The following is a 22,300-nucleotide window of genomic DNA, read 5'->3' as shown; positions in this document are numbered from 1 at the left end:
TCATCTGCGAAGGCTAATAGTTGTCTTTTTGTTTCTAGGGTTCTGTCAAGATTTTTTGTTGTGATTGAAATTCTCTGAGACTTCACTTGCATTGCTGCTGTCTGCGACTACTTGCTTCAAAATCATTGATCTGCGAGACTTGCCAAACTGGTTTGACAGAATCCCACTGGGGGGTCCAGGAAGTTGGGCAAGATGAACCAAGCAGGCTGGGGAATGCACACATTAAGTGATTCCAAGCAATGGAGAAGGTATACAGGGGACCAAATGCATCATATACCCCCCTACGTTTTTGGAAAGGAATCGACTTAAATAGTTCAAAGGAGGCAGAGTGCCTGTGGTTTGTGGACAGAACTCAAAATCACAGTTCCTGGCTTTGGGATGACAGAAGGGATGAGGATTGCGATCTGCACCGACACAGCACTCATAAATTCACCTATGCTTCATAGCAATGGGGGAGATGGAGTTCATCATAAACAAACAAAGGCAGTGAGCCTAGAGACATGAGAGACAATGGCAGACCCTCCTTTTTATTCCTCGGCCACCAATAAGTAATGCAAAGGCTAGGGGCTACAGATGGGGAGAGGGTTGGCCTATGCAGCCTTCACGCAATCCCAGAGCATGCTAAAAACCAATCACATATGTCTCTTTACTGCACTTAGAGACCCAATTCCCGGCAGTTAGGATATATAAAGGGGCTAAAGTTAAGCAAGGATGTGGGAGTTTGGAAATGAGGAGACTGCTTAGAATCGTGTGGCGAGAGTGAGGTGTAGAGCCGAGGAGGAAAGCAAGAGAAGGGAAAGGAAGGCCTAGAAAGCCTAAGTGGCACCGTCCCTGAATCCTGGGCAAGTAGTATCATTGTACCTGTGTATAAGATCCTAAAACTATTGATCGTGGCGATGCTTGACCCTCTGTCAAAGATATTCACCTGTGTACTATTGACTGTACTTAACAACTGGGCTAATACCACTGAACCAGACAGGTTTCCGTAAAGGTAGTACTGCAAACTTATTGGCCCTCATTTCTTTCCCAGTTGTCTTTCTTATTGAAATGTCGATAAACATGTCATAGTGTCAGTGCCATAACAACGCAAATGGAAGTTGAAGAAACATCGAAATTTAATTTTTACATTTTGCAATTAACTCCCCCAACTAAAGGGAGAAGAATGAACTTAAATAACTGAAATAAAATAAAACATTACATAGTCACACTAATAAACAGTCTGCCTTGTGAGCTCCCAGAAACACTGGCCAATCCAGGCGCCATCCCACCCATCCCTCTCCCATCCCACCAGAGTCTTCCAGCCTCCCTATACGACCCATCCGGCTCTCTGCTGCACTGTTAAGTATGAAATAGATGTTTCAAGATCTGTGGCCGAAAAAAACATGTGTTCTTTGTCTTGGACAAAGTCCCAAGTGCGGGAGAATCTTGCCATATGATATGTGTGCGGTAAGCTTTTCCATGGCTATGATCTCCCACACCTTCACCCACCAGTATGAAATACAAGGGCTCTCTGTGGTCTTCCTTAAGTGGGCACGGTTTATTCTCGTCGCCAACAACAAATATGATATCAGATCTGCTCTAGCACCTGATAGCGGGAAAGTACCATCCTCGGGGACATCCCCAAGAGGAGGGTCAACGGGCATAGGGAGCAAGCTACCTGTAATATCCTTTATCCTTGAGCGAATCTCTTGCATAATTGGACAGTGCCACCACATGTGTGCAAGGTCTCCCAATTGCCAGCAACCATGCCAACAGCGATTGAGTAGTCAGGGCGGATCGCATGTAACCTTTGGGGAGTCATATACCAACGGAAGCATAATTTAATGGCCCCTTCCTTAATTAGGGAGCAGCAGTAGCCCCTATGGGCTCGAGACCAAATCTTTTGCCAGAATTCCTCAGAGATTTCAATCCCCAATTCCCTCTCCCAATGTGCCATACATGGCAATCTATCCTCAAGAGAAGCATTTTCTTGCAATCAGTAGCAGGTAGATACTTTACGTGATACTTGGCCCTCCAATACTATGAGTTCTATTCCCTTAGGCGGTTGGCAAACCGCTTTTTTGACCTGGCTATTTGACACCCAGTGTCGGAGTTGAAAATATGTTATGTTAAATGATATTTATACTGCACACTATCACCACCGGAGTGGTCCCCTGGCGCTCCGTCAGATCTGAAAAGCAAGAGGGTAGGGTAAGTTAGTAGGACTTAGCAGGAAAAGGAGCAAGAACTGCTCAGTTCAGTTTACACCGTTCGCTGAGCGTGGGTGTGATTTCTTTTGGTCGGAAGCTGTCGTGTGCTGTTGTACGAGGCTATGTGTGGTTTGTATTGTTGATGCGGTGTAGTGAAGTGTGCACGGTTTTTGTGCAGAATAGCTATGGTTGTGTTATGTTTAGAATTTCGAGAGGTGTAAGCAGAGGGATGAGACTATTAGTAGGTTTGGTTAGTGGTGGCGCTCCATTGTATCTCCTATGCTTTGGCCACTTGTGATACGCGTCCCAGCTAGTTTCACGTATTGTGGTGCTCTAGGGGAAGGGAGGGACTCCCTCCTATATACTGTGTAGGGTTGTGATTTGTCTGCTGGGCTATTTAGAGGTGATGCCCCCCTGCCTCCACCCTGTGTCCTGGATAATGGATTTCTACACTGCTTCGGCCCCTGGCATATCCTGGTGTGCAACCGTCAACCTCCTTCCTCATTCCTTTGAGGTGGGCGCAAGGGACTCGGGGGGTGCCAGTGGGACTGCTTCCCCCTGCCCTTGATCTACCTGGTCCCCATGTTTTTTTTGTTCGGAAGCCACTCTTTCTCATTCAACTCTTATCCCCTCTGTCCTGAATGTTGTTCAACATAGGATGCTCCCATCTCTCTCGTTAACCTCCGTTGTTTTTGTATTTGAATCACTCCACTTCAGATAGGTTAAATTGAGTCTTACATTCTGTAAAAGTTAGTGTTGTTCCCTCCTTATATAGGTCTCTTAACCGTAAAACCCTGAGTGATTCCCATTGTGCGAATACCCTCCTCTCAAAGCCCGGGGAGAACTCTGGATTTTGCAAAACCAGGGAAAGGAGTCCCAATCCTGATTTAAAACCTAGTTGAGAGCAAGCTTTATCCCAATTGCACAAGGTAGAGCCAGTGGATTCCAGGAGGCTCTGCTGGGTGCCCCTTGCAGATTTGGAGAGGTACGGGAGGTGAGCCAGGGGAAAAGGCACACCAACCTGTTCCAGTGTCTTCCATTTCGGCCCCCTCTCTTCCGATGTCCAGTCTAACATTGGGGCAACCTGTGCCGCACGGAAGTAATGCTGAATAGATGGAACCTCTAGCCCCCCAGCTCTTTGCTTCTAAGGAGTACTTTACGATGAATTCTAGGTGGTCTGCCCCAGCAAATAAATCGGCCCACTGCCTTCTGCATTTCTATTAAGTCCCGTTCTACGTTAATGATTGGCAAGGCTTGGAAGATATACAGGAGTCTCGGAAGTAGGGTCATCTTGACTGCTCTGACTCGTCCCAACCACGAGATCTCCAGCAACTCCCACAGCTGGAGCGTATCTTTAGTCCCCTCACACAGTGCTGGAATGTTTGCCCCTAGCAGGGCACTGCAGGTATTGGTGATGCAAACTCCCAGATATGTGATTTCCCAGTCTGCTCATCTAAGAATCTGTTATCGCCAACCCCACTGACTTTCCACGATTAATGCGGAAAAGGGAAACCTGATATTAAGGCGAATCACTCCAGTAGTTCTGGAAGGCAGAGGAATTTGGAGAAAGCAAATGATGTCATCGGCATACAATGCTACTTTTAAATGTGTGCCCCCCATAAATTGGCCTGAGATATTAGGATGACAGAGTATCATCTGTGCCAAAGGCTCTATCGCTAAAGCAAAAACCAAAGGGGTAAGGGGCAGCCTTGTCTCGTGCCCTGCCCAGGGGTAGCAATGGTGACCTGAGAGCGTTGACCTTAATTCTGGTGGATGAGATTAGGACATTTGCCATAATTAATCTGGTGAAGGATGAGCCAAATCCATATGCGGGCAAAAGAGCCAATAGACAGTCCGATGACATGCTGTCAAAGGCCTGGTGTGCATCTAAGGAAAGGAGGGATAATCGGCCCGGGATGCAAGGGGCTAAGGCGATCAGATCCACCACTCGTTGCAAATTATCATGGGCAACCCTATTTTTAATAAACACCTGTCTGGTCACTATTCATTATCTGCGGGAGGACCTCTCCTAATATGGTTGCCAGGATTTTACTGTACAGTCTTGCATCAGTATTTAAGAGGGCTATGGGGCGATATAATGTACATTCTTCGGGATTCTTCTCAGGCTTCAGCAACAACGTTGTTGCTGATTCCGCCATAGAATTCGATACTTTCACTGAGTTTGAGAAGGAGTTAATCTGTAGAGGAACAGATCGATAAGTCATCCCTAGCTCTCGCCCCCTCACCTCCATCATACTGGAACAGCAGGCAAAGAGCCGTATGTGGGACACCAGGTATTGTCCCAATACTGCATTGAGTGTATGAGAGACGATATGCACTCAGACAACCGTATCGAATGTGCCCTCACAATGAAAGGGGGGAAGGATGTCTGCACACACCAATGGACATCGAAGAGCTATAAGTGAAATCAGACAAGGGCAGAGTGAGGTCATGAAGGTAAAACACCAAGACACACTGAAACGACATGCAAATACTTAAAGAATGAAGATGCAACTGGAGTAATAAGAAAAACATGTAATGGAATATGAAGACATCATGGTCACCAAAGGAATTAGCGAGTACAGATGAATTGAATGTACATACACAGTAATCAAGGTAGATGATCCATATAGAGTCTTGCAGCAGAAGAAAATATAACTTGACTAAGGTGGCCATGATGGAAAAATTGACGTCAGACTCATGTTAAAACCAATCAAGCTACCTCAGAGATAGACCAGGGCTGCAGAGTCAGGAGATGCTGGAAAAACAGCTTTGTGTGAAGAACAAAGAGGAGTCTATTGGCCTGGGATCAAGGATGCCACTTCAAGGAATAAATGCAAGGCGCAAGGGAGTCAAGAGGATAAGCCATGTATGTACAATATATTTCTCCTAGATTAAGCAAAGAAGAAAACATTGGCAAGTGCCAAGTATTGGACAATGAAAGATGCGAAAAGCATATGCAAGCTGAAGTGATCAAGTCTCCAGAGGCCAAAAGGAGTAATAACAGCCAGCACAATTAAATCAAATAGCAGTAACTGAAAGGTCAAAATTGACAAAATCGTGTTTGTGTTGCTCTCTGCACCTGAGTTTCATTTTGCTTACGTGCTGCTAATGAGCAGAAAGTCCAAGGTTGGGAGAGAATGCCAACCAATGGTCTATGTAGCAACATGCTATGCAGTGTTGCACAGGCCAACCTGCAGCTGTTATTCTGCTATAATTTGTATTGTACATATTTAGAGGTTGTTCAAGGCGTGCCTACTAGATAAAGGGCATCCATTGATATTACTAATACTTATATTATATAGGAATATATGTTTCCTTATCCAATCGCTCCCTTCAATAGGTTTTACAGTTTGCCGCATAGGAGGAAGTTATAGATGACGCATATCGAGGTATAAAGCCTTTGTTTAATTGAAACTTAAGTGTTAGTGTGTTGACTACAGTTTGTTGGTTTATGAAATTTGTTGGTGAAACCATCTGGGCTGGGAGCTTTGCCTGTTGGGAGGGAGTGAATTGCTTGGGATACTTCCTGAACAGTGTTCTCAGCTTCCAGCGCCTCCCTCACCTCTTTGAGGACCTGGGGAAGTTGTGCTTGGTGAATAAAGTCCTGAATGTGAGCTTGATTTACTTGGTGTGGGGCTGAAGCCCTAAGAAAGAATTCCTCCATAACCTTCAACTTTCCCACCTCAGTAATAACCAGTTTCCCACCCATATCCCTCAAGGCCCAATGTAATTACGGGTGGCCGCCTTCTTTAACTTAGCTGGTACAGATTATTAGGCTTGTTACGTCTGTAAAGAAAATATTGTTTTTGTCCAGAGTATCGACTGGGCAGCCTTCCCCATCAGATGTGCTGCTAGGAAATGCCGAGCTATACAGAGGCCTCAGAGGGAACGTCATTGCCTATACGTTCTTTCTCCTTATATTGGACTATTGCTTCAAATGTGGCCTGTTTCAAATGTGGCATGTTGCTGTTTGAAAGCCCTCACCAGGCTGCAATTGCTCTATAATGACCCCCTGAATCACTGCCTTCCCAGCATCCCATATAGTCCGAAAATCTAGTTACCCGGAATCGTTATCTTGGAAATAGTTCACTATAGCCTCTTCTATGTGAGCTTTCAGAGCTACATCAGTGAATATAGAGTCATTCAGCTAACAGGTTGTTATGCAGCGGGCGGTCTGGACCAGGTCTAGTAGAGAGAGCTATTGGTGGAATGTCTACCCCCTTAACTTGAGGGTTGGGAGACCAGAGAACAGAAACATATCCAGCCTAGAGAAGCCCTTATTGACCGCCGAGTAGAAAGTATAATCTCTCTCTCCTGGGTGGAAGAAGCACTACGCCTCTATCAACAAGTGCTCCCTCAATAATGTCATCATAGCATAAAGGTTTCGCTTGTTGTTAAGAGTAGGGGCCAATGATTTATCCATATCCGGGTCTATAACACAATTAAAGCCCCCTCCCAGGATAATCTCACCATCCACAAATTCAGCTAGGGTGTCTGAAAACTTTGCGAGGAAATCCTGTTTTTCATTAGGGCCATATATAACAGCTACGGTAGCCTTATGGTCACCCATGAGAGCTATAAGTAATAAGAACCTCTCCTCTTTGTCCTGCAAAACCTCAGCATTCTCAAGGGAAAGCCTTTTGCGAACCATGATGGCAACCCACCATTTTTTAAGCCTGCTAGAAGCGAAATATGCTTGAGAGTTCAATTTATTGTAGAGATGGCTTTCATCCCCCACCAGCAAGTGGGTCTCCTGTAGGAACACTAGGGCTGCATACAGAGAGGAAAGTCTGTGTAACAAAGCCTAGTGTTTTACCGGTGAGTTAAGACCCCGCACATTCAGGGTCAGGCAGGGAAGGTCAGGGGACGCCATCATGCTGCACTTCAGGCCAGAAAATCCCCAAGCGAGCCAGAGCGATAACTAGAAGAGTCCCTTCCAAAGAGCCTCTTTCAATAGTGGCTACAAAGATCCTTTGTATGATCAACAAATTAAAAATAACCACCCAAGAAACAGTGAAATCACAACAAAACATAAGGAGCAATTCCCCAAACATTTGTAGTAACTTGCGGGTGGAATTCCCTCATGGCACCCCCTTTAGCCCTTTCTATTCCCCCAAATCATAAACTAAAGATGTCAACTGGTAAAGAGTAGCAGTAAATCTGGACAATGGACCAATTAGTCCAGAGTATCAGGTCGGAGCACTCCGGTCCAGCACCATCTCAGAATCTGAAGACATTTCCACTGAGTTTCTCCTCCTTCTAGGTTTCCTGGTGCTGCTTCGGTACCCTCAAACCTGAACTGGCCTCTGCCCCAGCGTCGTTTAACTTAGGGTCCGGGGTAGCGTCTATTAGTTCAGCCGCCTCCTCCTGTGATACAATCACAGACCGTTGATTCTGATATTCAATTAGGAGTTTACAGGGGAACCCCCAGCAATTCTTGATGTTTTGTGATTGTAGCCAGGCGGTGACTATATGAAGCATCCACCTATTCACCAGTTTCCGAGGTGAGAGATCTTGATATAAGGAGAGCTTCGCACCCCGGAATTCAACTGGCTCCTTCTTTCAAGCTGCCATCATGATCCCCTCTTTGCGCTGAAAGTAATGGACTCTTGAGAACACATCTGGCAACAGTTTATTCTGTTGTTCCATCGATGAGTAAACACAATGGGTTCTGTCCAACTCCAAATCTGTTTCGCCCGGGAGGTCTTATAAGAATCAGAACAGGTCACGAACATTTTCTGTCAAAGTCCTGATCTTGTATGTGTTCAGGAACCCTGAGTATACGGACATGGTTTCTCCAGAATCTATTCTCCAAATCCTCCTGCTTAGCCCAGATTGCTTCTAGCTGCCCCTCAATGCACAGCACCCTGTTTGTTAACTCTGCATGGTCGTGCGCCTACTCACATAGCATATTTTCAACATCGTTCATGCGCGACTCCAGCCCCAGTAGGTGCGAATTGAGATCTGCGATGGATTGGACAAGTGTCTCTTTCGTAGATTTGATCTCAAATGTGAGATCCTGTTTCAGGGTGTAAAGCATCTTCATGCGGTCCTCCTTAGTAAATGTAGGATTTGCCTGCGCCTGTTCCGGGAGAAGGAGAATGTACTTCCGCATGAGCCTCTCAACCGTACTTCTCCTTGCCGTGCATGCCTAGCAGTGACTTAATGTCGCCCGCTTTGGACTTTACCCCGGATTTAGCCATCACTCTTAGGCTGGTTGGTAATCCTGTCCGAGAGTGCTCCACAGGCCAGCCCGGGATCCGCTTCTATTAGATCTAAGCAGGATTGTCTTCTTATAGGGGCACATTCCAGATACTGTTCAGGGCACCAGTATTCAGTACAAATGCACAAACATCACCAACCAGCCCAGGTTCAAAGGTGAAAGATGGCCCCAATTAGTGCAGGCTATGACAGAGACCCATAGATTGTATCTTGAATGTGGGGGTCCATGTAGCATGTACTTTAAGAAAATCGCCCAGATACCTTCGGGCTCGGTGCGCTATACAAGCAAATAAAACAAACAAACAATGTAAGCAAGCCAATTTCACCAGCCAGCCTTGGTTCACACCAATGTAGCAGAGACCCATAGATTATGAATTCAGCCGTGGGGTCCTTCCGAGTACTTAAGAACTTCAGAGCCTCAACTTCAATAGCCCAGTGTCAGCTGTAGGTGCCTCATGCTCTCACCGTGATAATACGGACCGTTTGGGGTGTCGGCACCAATATCTTATTTGACTAGGTTGTGGCACACTGTCGAGGAGATTTTAGAAATACTTATGTGTTATATTGGCTCATGTTTTACATGTTTTTATGTTTATTTTCCTGATCATTTTGTGTTATTACTTCTCTTTACCACGCTTAGAAACCCAATTCCCGGCAGGTAGGAGATATAAAAGAGCTAAAGTAAATCAAGGATATGGGAGTTTTGAAACAAGGAGACTGCTTAGAATCTTGTGGTGAGAGTAAGGTGTTGAGCAGAGGAAGGTGTCAAGAAAAGGGAAAGCAAGGTCTAGAAAGATGGACAGGGATGCTAATGGAGAGCAAATGAAGAAGGAAGGAGGATTTCATTGAAAGAGGGTGGAAGAAGGAAGGCAGATGTAGATTTAAACAGGGAGGCGATGTTAAAGTTACCAACAATGGACAAGTCCAGAGGGCCACCGATTCAGAAGGAGTCAGAGAGGTTTATGGCCAAGCCAGAGGATGGCTCAAAGAAGAATGGCGCCCAATACCCTACAAGACGTGTGACCTAAAGAGCATGCAGTAGGCACCCATGCCAGATCCCGACTCTGGAGGAAACCGAGTGTGCAATGGGTGTCTCACCCTGTTGCATCAGCCTTGGCTGAGGGGCCTATTATGACTGCCGTCTGAATGTTCAACCAGGAAAGATGGCCTAGAAATACACTGTCTTCAGTAGCCAGGTGGCCTCAGTCCAGGAGGTCCACCGTATGCTAGCAACTGCCACAAAGATTTGCTAAAACAAACTGTATGAAGACGCCTCACCCTCCAATAAAACCAAAATCCTCGAGACCCTCGAAGACATTGGGCTACTGACTCTCACTGCAGAGCAGCGAGACACGATGGACAGCCCACTCACACTAGAGGAAATACAAGAGGTCATAACCTCATTACCCACGGGCAAGGTGCCCGGTTGTGATGGACTACCCCCTGAATTCTACAAGGAATATGCAGGCGTATTGGCGCCACGACTACTGCAAGTTCTGCAAGAGGTGTACAAAAAGGGCACCATGCAGGAATCAATGGAGCAGCCACTTATAATACCCCTTTTGAAACCTGGCAAAGACCACACATTATGCGAATCCTATCGACCCATAGCACTGATCAATCAAGACACAAAGATACTCACTGCAATCCTTGCAGATCGACTGAAGAGAGTGGTCACCACACTAGTCCACCCGGACCAGACAGGCTATGCACGGGGGAGAGCCACGACCACCAACTTAAGACGCCTACAACTGATACTTGCTGAAACAAACACCAGAACTGACAACTGTGCAGTAGCGGCCCTTGTTGCTATAAAGGCCTTTGATTTCCGTAAAATGGGAGTGGTTATTTGCTACGCTGGAACACTATGGGATAGGCCAGGGGTTCATGAGATGGATCTGAATGCTGTATACGACACCAACTGCCCGAGTACGAACTGGTGCATTCAGGCCCATTTCGGATCTCTCGAGGAACTAAGCAGGGCTGCCCGCACTCGCCGCTTCTCTACATCTTGGTGTTAGAACCCTTGGCCATATACATGAGGGACATATTTCGAGATACTGGGTTGCATATTAATGGGATTACACACGTCATATCCATCTATGCAGACGACATTCTCTTATACATACAAAACCCGGAAGACGCACTAGGATCATACCTTGAGGTACTGGACAGCTTTGCGCGCCTCTCTGGGATAGCCATTAGCAGAGACAAATCCTTCTTGTTCCCTCATGCAGGGTGGGTGGGACACACAGTAGAACAACTCCCATGCTTAGAACTGAAATGGAACACGCGCACATTTCGCTACCTAGGTGTGAACATCCACCACTCCCTAAAAGACACACATATAGCCAACACCCAGCGAGCCACACACGGTATAGACGCCTCCATTAGATTCTGGGAGAAGCTTCCCCTGCCAGTGGCGGGCCAAATATCCTTAGTCAAGATGATTGTACTGCCTAGACTACTGTACCACTTTTGCAATGTGCCCTATCTCATTGCGAAGAAGTTTTTCACAGATCTTAACACTACATTAAGCAGCTTCATATGGGGGAAAGGGAGAAAAAGAGTAGCTATGGAAACGCTTTGTAAAGAATACACCGAAGGAGGGCAGAGACTTCCACACTTCGAACTATACTATCTAGCTGGACAATTGCAGCTTGTAGTTAACTGGCTGGCCGACACGGAAACCATAGAACATACCCTCCTGCAAAATGCTTTTTCCCCGTACCTCCTGAAAGAAGCATTATGGATAAAAGAAGTATGAATGCCTCCATGCTACTGCATTTAGGGAAGCAGATATGGAAGAGAATGCAGAAACTGCTGAAACTCAAGGAGCCGTACTTCCCTCAGATACCACTGGCGGCACTCAATGGTACCACAATAGAACACCTCCAACAAAGTAGGAATCATTGGGAATCCAAGGGTATTATCACCATTGAAGACCTAGCACCAGGAGGAGAGGTACTAGGGTTTCAGGAACTGATAGAGTCTCATGAGCTACATCGAGGCCAATACATAAACTATGCACAGCTAGTCAACCAGTTGAACACCAGATGGCCGACTCCTGCAGAACGACAGACAGAAAACCCGACGCTGGCTCTTCTCTACGATGTGTCAGAGGGAGGACACATGGTATCTAGAATTTACCAGACACTAGTGGAAGAACTCCCGAAAGATAAAAACAAGGGAAGGCAAGACTGGGAGTGAATACTAGGAAAAGAAATAACGGATAAAGACTGGGTGAAAGCAAAGCTCTGCCCAAAAACTGTATCAAGAAACGATAGGCTAAAGCAGCTACAATTCTATATACTCCAATGAGCATATCTCACCGCAGAGAAAATATCTCGTTTCCCAGGTGCTACCATGCAAACATGTCCGAAATGTGGGGCGGAAAATGCAGACATGGGACACATGTTTTGGCACTGCCCGAAAGTTCTATCCTACTGGGAGAAGATTGAGAAATGGTTAAGAGACAAAGGAGTAAAAGAGAATACATGGACCATGGGAGCATGTCTACTAGGCATTTATAACTTCCCGAGCAAAAACAAAGCAATTGCAAAAATTATAAACCTAGCATGGGCGCTTGCCAAGAGACGAATAGCAATGGGCTGGAAGGCGACGATGGAACCGAGCATAGAGACATGGTGGAAAGACCTACAGAGAGGGACCATTGCGGAAACGGCAGTCTGGCAGGAGGTGCTACGTACCGGAAGAAGAGAAAGCTCAATTGACATAACAATGTGGAACTCAATACTGCAGGATATGTTTGTCTCCCCCGATGATAAACCTCCATGATTCAAACTTCTCTGAACATAACTGAGCGGCGGAAGAAGCATACGGCGCTAGAACAAAACCACCACTAGACAAGTGCTGGTCTGAAAATCACCTAGAGCGTGAAAAATTGAGCGATGCGTAATCTGTGATAGTTGAAGTAGCATGTTCAAGTTGGGACTAGTTTTACCAACGTTGAATTCGGGGGGAGGCGGGTGGGAAAGTTGGGGGACGCTAAGACATTCTATAACAATATGCTATGATGATTCATTAAACCTGAAAACTAATAAACATGTTTAAAAAAAAAGGTTTGCTGAAACCCCACAACTGTAAGAACAGTTAGCGAATATAGATGAAACCTTGAGAAGATGCTTACTCAAACCTCGATCCAAAATAGGTCAAACAATCTCCAACTCAAGACAGCAGTCCTATCAGAGTCTCACTCTGCCTCATGAATGTTGCCCTCACATGCTTCTGCTTATCCTCAAAAGTTTCATTATTGGCTGACCACTGTTTGTTGTTTGCCATATGGCATGTGATATTGTACCTGAAGCATACACCTCAGCTTGCTGATTGTTCTTTCACTGGAACATTCCTGTTACAATTGTTGAGTGCACGTTTCTGGCTCTTTAAGTGTCAATGGTATGGCCTTAACCTAATAAGAACTGGCATTTTTCTCTGTGTCTGTGCCACAACACCATTTCTTCGACTGCAAGTGCAATCATCAAGGCCTCTTCTAGAGATGAGTCTTTAGTTTGGAACAACTTTTCTTGGATTTTCAGATTAATATCACCAGGTCATCCAGGTCCGTTATCTTTTCTGTCGTCTCTTTAAACATGTGGAGTATTGTTAATTTTCTAAAAACAAAAACATGGACTATGCTATAGGGCCAGCTTACTAAATGATGTTGCGTGGTCTCACAATTTGAGCATCCGAAAACATGTATACAAAGCTGATTTAAAGGTATGCTAGGGAAAGCCTCAGACCACATATGTAGTAGGTACAAGCTTACGTCCTTCCCTTTGCCAATTGCTCCACTTCATGATTAACCCAATTTTAGACAAGCAACTAAAGGTTCATCCTTTGATACTTGGAGGCAAAGTGGGTGCACCCAACTCATAGATGTGTTCACAACAGTCAAAGCAAAGCAAAGCAAATAGTTCCTGTAAACAAGACAAAGAGGACTCTGGGGTTAACTGAACATGGAAGGGTCACATGTATACAAATCTAACACTGAGTCTTGCTACCAGAGATTTGTGAAGGCAAATGTAAGGGGGCTTACTGACTAGCACACACTCCAAACCTAAAAATCTGATTACAGTGATTTATTAGATGATTAAAGAGGTGAGACTGCATGTCAGATGGGGTTTCATATCTAGGTGAGAAAATTGACAAGGAAAAATATCTCTATGTAAATCAGGGATGCCTGGCAGAAGATTACATATAATTGACAACTAACTCCAATGAGACTGTAAAAAATGGCCCTGAGGTTGATGATGACTGCTGGAGAGGCTGCATGGAAACAGTAATACCCTACACATTTTACTGAAAAGATATTCTAAGAGCTAAAACCATATATTGGACTTTCATATCTCGAGTGAGCCAGAGAGTATGATAATAGGAATAAGAAATCCCAGTCTTGAAAGTGTAGCTACACAGGAAGGGTGTCTTTTTGCCCAATGTCAGCAGCCTCCATGAAGATATCAACCTATTACAGAAGGAAGACCCGTTTGTGTGTGTACCGTAGGTATAGAGATTATGGGATGGGCTGGTTATGGAGCAAGTCCTAAATTCTCGCTCATCTATTCATGCAGCTTTTTGAAGACCTGGGACTGAATTGTGGACTTCCTTACTATTAACAATAATGACTTATGTCCACAAAGACTGATACTATTGAACTTATTTGGATACATTGGCCAAAACTTCAAAGTCGTGAAATGGCATTTGTGGCTTGATCTGGGCTTTGGTAGTTCTCAAATATATTGTACGGAGGATACAGTTACCTAACAAGGCAGGCAGGCCAGTGGCCAAGCTACTGGAGGGAACAATAAATGAGCTCAACCTAGATAGCTACGTCTTAGCACAAACTATTCAGAGTATGTGGGAAAACAGGGAAAAGTTTAATATACCATTGTTGGGATGTCATACAGATGCAAGCTGCATGCTATGGCACGCAATTTACCTAATGGTATGAATTTCTGTTTGGAGAAAAAATACATAAATTAACAATTATAAAAGTCAATTGTTGATGAAAATGTTGTCTTACCTGGCTGCTGATTGATGACCTCCTATGTGCTATTTTCTCATGACCGGATAAACTTTGCCGTGGTGAGGTGCAGGTATCTCGTATCTTTGTTGGAGTAGCTAAAATAAAACACAGAGTATAAGTTGAAAGAGGCTGTCTAGGAAATTTGCCCTTTTGAAAACAGCACCATTTTGCTTTTGTTTCTCTAACATTTGATGCCATCTACAGTTGACCTTATTATGTATTTGCTTACATTAGGTAGGGAACATACATTTGATTTTAAAAAGTAAACCCTCTTACATGGAGAGGCGTTTTGTCCGGGATGCGGGCAGGTTTCAGCGACTGTATTTCTATCACAGTCCAATGGCACATCCCTAAGAGTAGCTGCTTTATTGCAGCTTGCAGATGTAAAATGTGCAAGATACGTGCAAAATATTTCAATATGTGAATTAAAGTTGCGATTTCCAGAAGCCAAAGAAACAGAAGAGTTATTTACTTATGTTGTTTTGGCTATATTACAAATGACTAGATAGAGCAGAGTGCCATTTTCTTTTTAAATATAACCTTTTATTGTTTTTGGAGAAAACAGTACAGAAAACAAAACATATGTAATTGCTTGATTGGACATCATTAGGGTAACATACGAATCAATAGCATAGAGGGCAAAAGAAGGTCCTGGTAGATACCAAATCAGTGTTGAAAGAGTACTGGATGAAAGCAAAAACAGAGCATAGTATTCCTTATCCCTCCTCCACCCACTTACCCCAGAACTTCTGACATGTTTGGGGGGCAGCCTCTTGCATTATAAACCCTTCTCTCTAGAGACAAACATGGGTCCACCTCTGCATTTCAAAGGCTGAACTGCGGGCGTTCTGCCGAACCCCACTTTGCTGCAATAATCCTCTTGGCCAACCCCATTGTTATAGCCAAAAACATTTTCTCATACTTTGTAAACCCACTTCTCCACAAATCTACAACAGAGCTAACCTCGGATCAAGAGGCACTTGAGAGCCCATTATTGTAGACAGCTTGCAAGCGCATTTCCGCCAGAAAATGTGCGTACAGTCCCAAAGCATTTGGTAGAAGATGCCCCCCTCTCTCCCACATCTCAAACAGACATCATTGCTCGCTATGCCCCACTGAGCCAATGCCGTTCGAGAATAGTACAACCGGAAGAGTACTTTATATTGTATCACGTGTAATCTGACCGATACCCCCACCTCCCGTGGAAACATGAGCATCTCTACCCACTCCTCAGGCTTGACGGGCCCCACATCCCGCTCCCATCTCTCCTCGAGTCGGGTCAGTTCCTTGGTTCCAAAGGCAGTTAGCCCTTGGTAGAGGGTGGAGGTTACCTTGGTAGAGATACCTTCAGGGAGAAGAATCGCCTCGAGGGGCAAGCACTTCGGAATCTCGTCCAGAGAAGCAAACTTGGATTCCATTGTGTATACCAGTGCATGTACCTGTACAGTTACCCACCCAGCAGACCACACCTATACTGCAACATGTCAAAGGGACAGAGCCAACGCCCCTGTATCACATCTGCTAGGACTTGTATCCCTTTTGCTTCGCAACTTCCGAAGTGACCCATCTTAAGCAATTCAGGTAGGTGTGCATTGTGCCAGAGGGGTTGGTCTAGGGTAGACTTTCCCCCCACCCTAAGTTTTGGTGTGCATCCACCCATACCTGTCGGTTGTGCCGTATCATCGGTGGGAGGTCCCCCCCTTTCCTGCCACACTAGAGCACCTGTCTAGGTGGGCCCCACCTCTTTCATCCCCTCTATAACGCAATGTGGGGGAGCCTAGGGTCGCTGTGTAGCCATTCATTCACTGTCCCCCGCTGAGCAGTCCAGTAGTATCATTGGAGATTAGGAAGGCCGATCTCACCCTCCCATACCAACCTCTGCAGCATCTTAAGAGCAACAAGTGCATGCCCAACCCCCCTTGCACAGCAACCGAGGAAGGGTATCCTTGATGGCAGCAAAAATCCACCTGGGAACAGGGAGTGGGTCATTTTGCAACACATTGGGCCTCATTACAGGTCAGGTCAGACCGGACGGGTGGGACGGCAGCCGCACGCAGACTCGGAGTGTGCCGGTCCAGTAACAACGGTGCTGGTAGGTTTACCGGCACCGTTGTTACCAGACCGGCATGCTCATAATGAGGCCCATAGACAAATTTAGGGAGAACTAGCATTTTGAAGAGAGCCGCCTTACCCAGTAAAGTCATTGGGATAGAATGCCAGTGCATCGTGTCTAGCGCAAATTTGTCCATCAAAGGGAGAGATTAAGCCAGAGAAGTCTGAGGGGCACAGTCCCACATGAATGCCGAAATATTTGAAGGCCGAGACTGCGATGGGATAAGGACAGTCTCTTGTGATTGCGCATTTATGATATGATACGATTGGCTATTTGTAACGTGCTTACCACCCAGAGGTTTCTAAGCGCAGACCCGGGGATCGAACCTGTGTTGCTCCGTGTCGTCTTGCTTCCAAGGCAAGCACGTCGCCCTTGTGCTATCCTCCCAAGCCTCCCTTCATCAGAAAAAGAACAGATTTCTGCCAATTTATTCTTAGCCCGCTAAAACTAAAAGCCTGATAGTCTGTAAGTATGCGAGTCACAACAGGGCATGAGGCTGAGGGGTTGCTCAGATAAATCAAAAGGTCATCCGTGCAAAACGAGACCCGGTCTTCTCCCCCTCAGGGCCATTTATACGCTGCACAGTCCGGATTTTTTCTGAGTTGGATCGTGAGTGGCTCTATGGCCAGTGTGAACAGCAAAGGTGAAAGAGGACACCCCTGTCTGTCCCCCGTCCCAGACAGAAAGTCCAAACGGAGACCCCATTAACTCTGTGACTGACATTTCAGGGAGTTGTACAGAAGGCAGACCCAGGACAAGAAGTTCACACCAGACCTCATCCTGCCCATTATTTACCAAAGTGAATCCAAACAAACCATGTCAAATGCCTTTTCAAAGTCTACCGCTAGGAGAGCTAGCGGATCTAGTATAGGGGGCAGCTTGACTCATGGAGAAATGAACTCTTTGGAGATTTATGCGGCATGAACCCACATTGGTCCGGGTGACCTAGGGAGCTGATTGCTCCTAGTATACGGTTGGCCAACACTCGCGCCAGAATCTTGGCTTCCTTGTTGATCAGTGATATTGGCCTATATGAGGAATAGTGCTTGGGTGGCTTACCAGGCTCCGGAAGAACCACTATGCAGGTCTTCCTGAGGCCTGGAGGGAGGCGTCTGTCTTTCCTGCATTGTACATTAGGCGGTGCAGTGGTACAGTAAACAGCTCCCCCAGTTGGTTCCACACTTCCACCGGGAAGCCATGGGCCCCAGAATTTAACCCGTCTGAAGCTGTGCAAGCGCTTCGGCAACCTCTTCTTCGGTGATGTCAGCCTTCAGGCCCGCCGCCTGCTGTGCTGTAAGACAGGGGGTAGCCATTGAGTCGAGAGCAGAGGACTGTACAGTGCCTTGTAAAAATCAGCAAATGCCCCTCCGATGTCCACGCCCTCAGTCAATGACCCCCGCCCGAGCATCTCGAATGGTCCTTACATGCACGTTCCCCCTATCATGTTGCTCCAAACAGTGCCTTTATTCTTATATATTTTTTTAAAACTGTATTTAACTTGCTTGCAGTGAGTTACAGAGACCAACATCATATTCACATTTATGTACATAAAGATTCATATTGCAGCAGTTATGATGCATCGCCAACTTTCCTTCCATTCGTATACACGGCTATATAGTTTCCTTTGGCTGCGGGTACACGCCTTACTTACTGTATCGGTATCAAATTATCCTGGTTACGGCATGATGTTAAAGCTTGTCAACCTCTGTGTACTACCCAAAGGAATATGCTTTGGGACAGACCCTTCAAATGTGGTTGTCCCGTTCTTGGTGCTGGGTCTTCTGAGTTATAGATCCCAGATATATCCACGTCTATGTACTCCAAAAATTAAAGAATTAAGAAAATAGTATATAAAAATAATAAGGGGTATGACATACAGTAATTGTCCAGAACTCAAATTAAAGGTTGAACATGATTTTAATATTTGCTTTCGAGGTGTAATAAGAACATCCATTTTGTGACCTTGACAAACAATGAAAATACATAATCAACAGGTGATGAATTACACAAAGTGGTGTTGGGAAAATTACTCATGAGTTTGCATAAAGTAAAACAAGAACTATACATTAAATTGATCCATGACAATACATACAATACATAATGAACAACGTGAGAAATAGGGAACATGTCCAGTTGGTTGTTCAGGAGCTATGCACTCCCGACCGCCTTATCCCCATGCTGATCACGTTTTGGCGGTCTGTGGACGTTCTGTGCCGCCTTCATCAGGGCTCTTACTTCAAGACCCTGTAGAGAATAAGTGGGAGTATGCTACATCGTGTGCCTGGTGCTTGAAAAATGTTACCTTTTTGCGCATGCGAGTGGTGTGCCTATCTGCTGTAAGGCATTTGATTCGGGTAGAAAGTGCCCCATCCTTGTTGATCCTGTGCTCCTGTAGTGTGGTTCAAACAAAAGGATGGACTGTCATTACAATTGAACCGGTCTTACTCTAGTGATCTCACTGTGTTCGAGAAAAAATCGAATGGCTGTCTTTCTTGTATTTTGTAGTGCTTGCATGTTGCTAGGTATCGGGTGTACCCTTGATCTGGGTTACCCGGGGGATTTTGTTATGCATGCCCTCTGGTGGGGGAGCCCTGCCTATCTATTTGTGAGTTAATGAGGCAGAACGTACCTGTTGTAGTTGGCATGCTTTAAGGTGTTGTTCTGTCCATCTAACTTGGATATTCAGTATGCAGTGTGCTTCCGAATAATCCCCATCTAAGTCATTTCTGCAAAAGAGAAATTTGTCAGTTTAGATAGCCAGTTCGATCTGGCTTTCACGTTCATCATGGAGGGAGAGCGCTGTGCACCTAAGATTATATCATGTCTCCGAGGGATATGACTGAACATGTGTCACAGCTAAAATAGTTGTCCGCACCTGTTGTGTGTCTTCCTTCATATGGGGTGGAATCCAGGGGTGCCGTGAGGGTTGGGGCATTGGTGGGACATACCTGCTAGGTACTGTGCACTGTGTGCTTGAGCCGCAGGCACTCGCTCGTAGTTACGATGGACGGTTCCTCGCTTTGCCGTCTGTTGTCTGTGTTGTCCTGGAAACCAGGCCTTACGGCACTGTTTCAGGATGGCCGCGTCATTGCCGGCCTTGTTATCATGGTGACGCTGCAGTGCCGGAACCACACTGCACATCCTATCTCAATTACAATCAACAATGTATGATTGCGTGGGACTTGGATGGAAGCCTGTGGCCAGCATCAAATCATTCACATCCACCGGTGGGATCATCCCGAGCTGCCTCCAGGGCACGAGGGTTCCGAGGTCGCAAATTGCATTCAAATGGGTTCTATGCATTCTACTGAGACACGTGGTGGGGGCAAAGTGTGATGTCATGCCCAGTTTGAGCTGGGTCTCTGTCTTGCTGTGCATTGCCCATCACTAGCTGTCCCTCAAGTACGTGCTGGGATAATACCCTGGCATCAGTCCAAGGGCATTCCTGCTGGTACCCCGCACATATATTCTTCTAATTGGACAGTTAATGGAATTCCTCCAAGGGTGTTGTATATGTCCTGGAGCCCATGATTATACTCAAACATAGCCAACCAATCTAACACATCCAATTTAGGCTCATACATATCCACAAGCTCTTTAGGCATCCGGGGTCTTAAGGGACTGGAACTCCTACAGGATCCGGAGAGAGAAGCATTTTCAACAGACAATTTGTTCATCTCTAGCTCATGCTTGAGCTCCATTTCTCTGAGCCTTAGTTCTTGGTTTAGTTCTTGGTGCCTTTGTTCTGCTTGAGCATTAAGTCTCTTAAACTCCAATTCAAGCTTGATTTTCTCTAGTTCTAGACATTGAGGACTAAATGTGGGACCTGGTAAAGGTCCAGTAGGTACAGCTGGTAGAGCAGACAGAGGCCTAGGGGGGACAGTTACAACAGCCTCACCCTCCTCTTCTGACTCTGCCTCAAGATTTTCAATACTTTGATCAATATCAATATCATCACTGTTATCTACATTTTCTGGGAGAGTAGGTTCCTCTGAACCATCACCCAGACTTTGGTTAGCTAACAATCTTTCTATTAGTTCCATTTTCTTGCCTTTAGTCAGGAGATTCTTATGCTTACAGAGAACTCTTAAACAATCAGCAGTTTTTGTAGCAAGGGACTCTTGACTATAACTTTCCATAGTTGACAGGTTAGAAAATAAACTTTTTAGTGCTAAGCTTTGTGGTTAGTTGCACTAAGGTATCTAAAAGCACACTAAAATGCATACTCAATACAAATCCCACCGTTGCACACCAGTGTTAGGCAGAAACCTGTGCAGTTCCCTTAGGGACCACTGCAAAAAGTTTAAGACTACAGGAGTAAGCAGTAAACCCAATTTGTAGCAGTCTGCACCACCCAGATTTACCTGGTAGCTGTGGCTGTGCAGTCAGACTTCTCTCAAGAAGAGTTAGGCAGTATATAGAGTATACACAATAGGGCCAAAAATACAGTAGCACAAGCAAACACTGACCAGAGCTTTGGTATAAAGTATATAATTATTTATTTAAAAACACACTTGTAAAAATACACTGGCACTAATATGTCAAGCAAGTTCAAACACAGTCACTATAAGTATATACACCTCCCTAGTTAATTATTCGACAAGTCTAGGTTAAGGCACCACTTATTTAGCAAAACAGAGGTGAGCGCATAACGGTAGATGGCACTCCAATCATTCCTTTAAAAAGGGAGAGAAAAGGCAGAATAGGAAAGAAACACAGTACCAACACTTTGAAGAAACCACAGCAAGTCAAGAAAGGCAGGGTCTACCGTAGAGCAAAAAGTTCATAGGCCAGGCCCACTCTTGGAGAGAGCAAGGCGGAATGTGCCCAAGATCACACAGTGGAAATGCACTCAAAGTCTTTGCAGAAAAGTCAAAAGAGGTTGGATCAGTTCAGAAAGGTAAAGTTAGCAGGTCCGAGGTCACCCCAGGATAGAGAGTCAAGGATTTTCAGGACACCTTGGACAATCTGTTGCGAGGGAGACTAGACGGGACACAGTACCTGAAATGGTGAGAAAGCTCCAGCGGGGGCAGTTGTTCCTGGCAGCGGGTACAAGTCGGGGCTTCGTCCAGGGGAAGAGATGATCTCGACGTGGAGGAAAGCTGGAGGTCGTTGCACTGCCAGGGAAGAAACCAGCCGCGGAGTTTCCCTGTTAAAAGGTACGACCCTTTTATTCGCGGTAGTGGTGAAGCGTGGCAAATTCGGCCGCTGGGTTGCTTGGCACGGGCGATTCGACCACGAGACGATCCAGGAAGGCAAAAAAGGCGAACTGGTTGGTCCCACCAGCTCAAGGGGAAGAAGACTCTCCTGGAAGAAGATGTTCTCTGTCGTTGGGGAAGTGGTGAGTTTGTACAGCAGGGCTCCACCGGTGGTGTTGTCGTTGTAGATGGCTCAGCTTCTCCCCTCTTCGGATTCTTTAGGTCCTGTGGCGACTTCTGAAGTTCCAGTCCCCAAAGCCCTGCTTTTATGCAGCAAAACCCCCATTCATCAGCCTAGCTGTCACTGAAACATGCTAGGTGGTGAGCCGGGCGGCTCACCACTGGGCCAATCACACAAGAGTGTGACTTGAGTTGCCAAGGCAGCTCAGTCCAGGGTGCTTATCCGCCTCCCACACATCCTGTTGACCCCAGACAGAGTGGCACCATTTGGAGGGCTTCTGTGGAGAGGCCCGCCAAAAAGTGGAACAAAGGGCTCGACTTGGGTTAGAGTTTCAGAGGCGAACACAAACGC

At 45.8% G+C, this 22,300-nt stretch overlaps 1 protein-coding gene across 11 annotated transcripts in view; it reads right to left on the bottom strand.

Annotated features, from left to right (window-relative positions):
- Positions 1-22,300, bottom strand: part of CLOCK (clock circadian regulator) — a 2,930,945-nt gene that overhangs the window by 641,912 nt on the left and 2,266,733 nt on the right. For all 11 annotated transcript variants that reach the window (XM_069631637.1, XM_069631640.1, XM_069631638.1 and 8 more), the window contains one exon: positions 14,455-14,552. In XM_069631637.1, coding sequence (XP_069487738.1) covers positions 14,455-14,552 — 98 coding nt within the window. The remainder of the gene's footprint in view (positions 1-14,454; positions 14,553-22,300) is intronic.

This window comes from Ambystoma mexicanum, chromosome 6q (assembly GCF_040938575.1).
Source record: "Ambystoma mexicanum isolate Mex_15411 chromosome 6q, UKY_AmexF1_1, whole genome shotgun sequence".
In the NCBI taxonomy this organism is placed as follows: domain Eukaryota; kingdom Metazoa; phylum Chordata; class Amphibia; order Caudata; family Ambystomatidae; genus Ambystoma; species Ambystoma mexicanum.
This window is presented reverse-complemented; position numbering and strand designations above follow the sequence as displayed.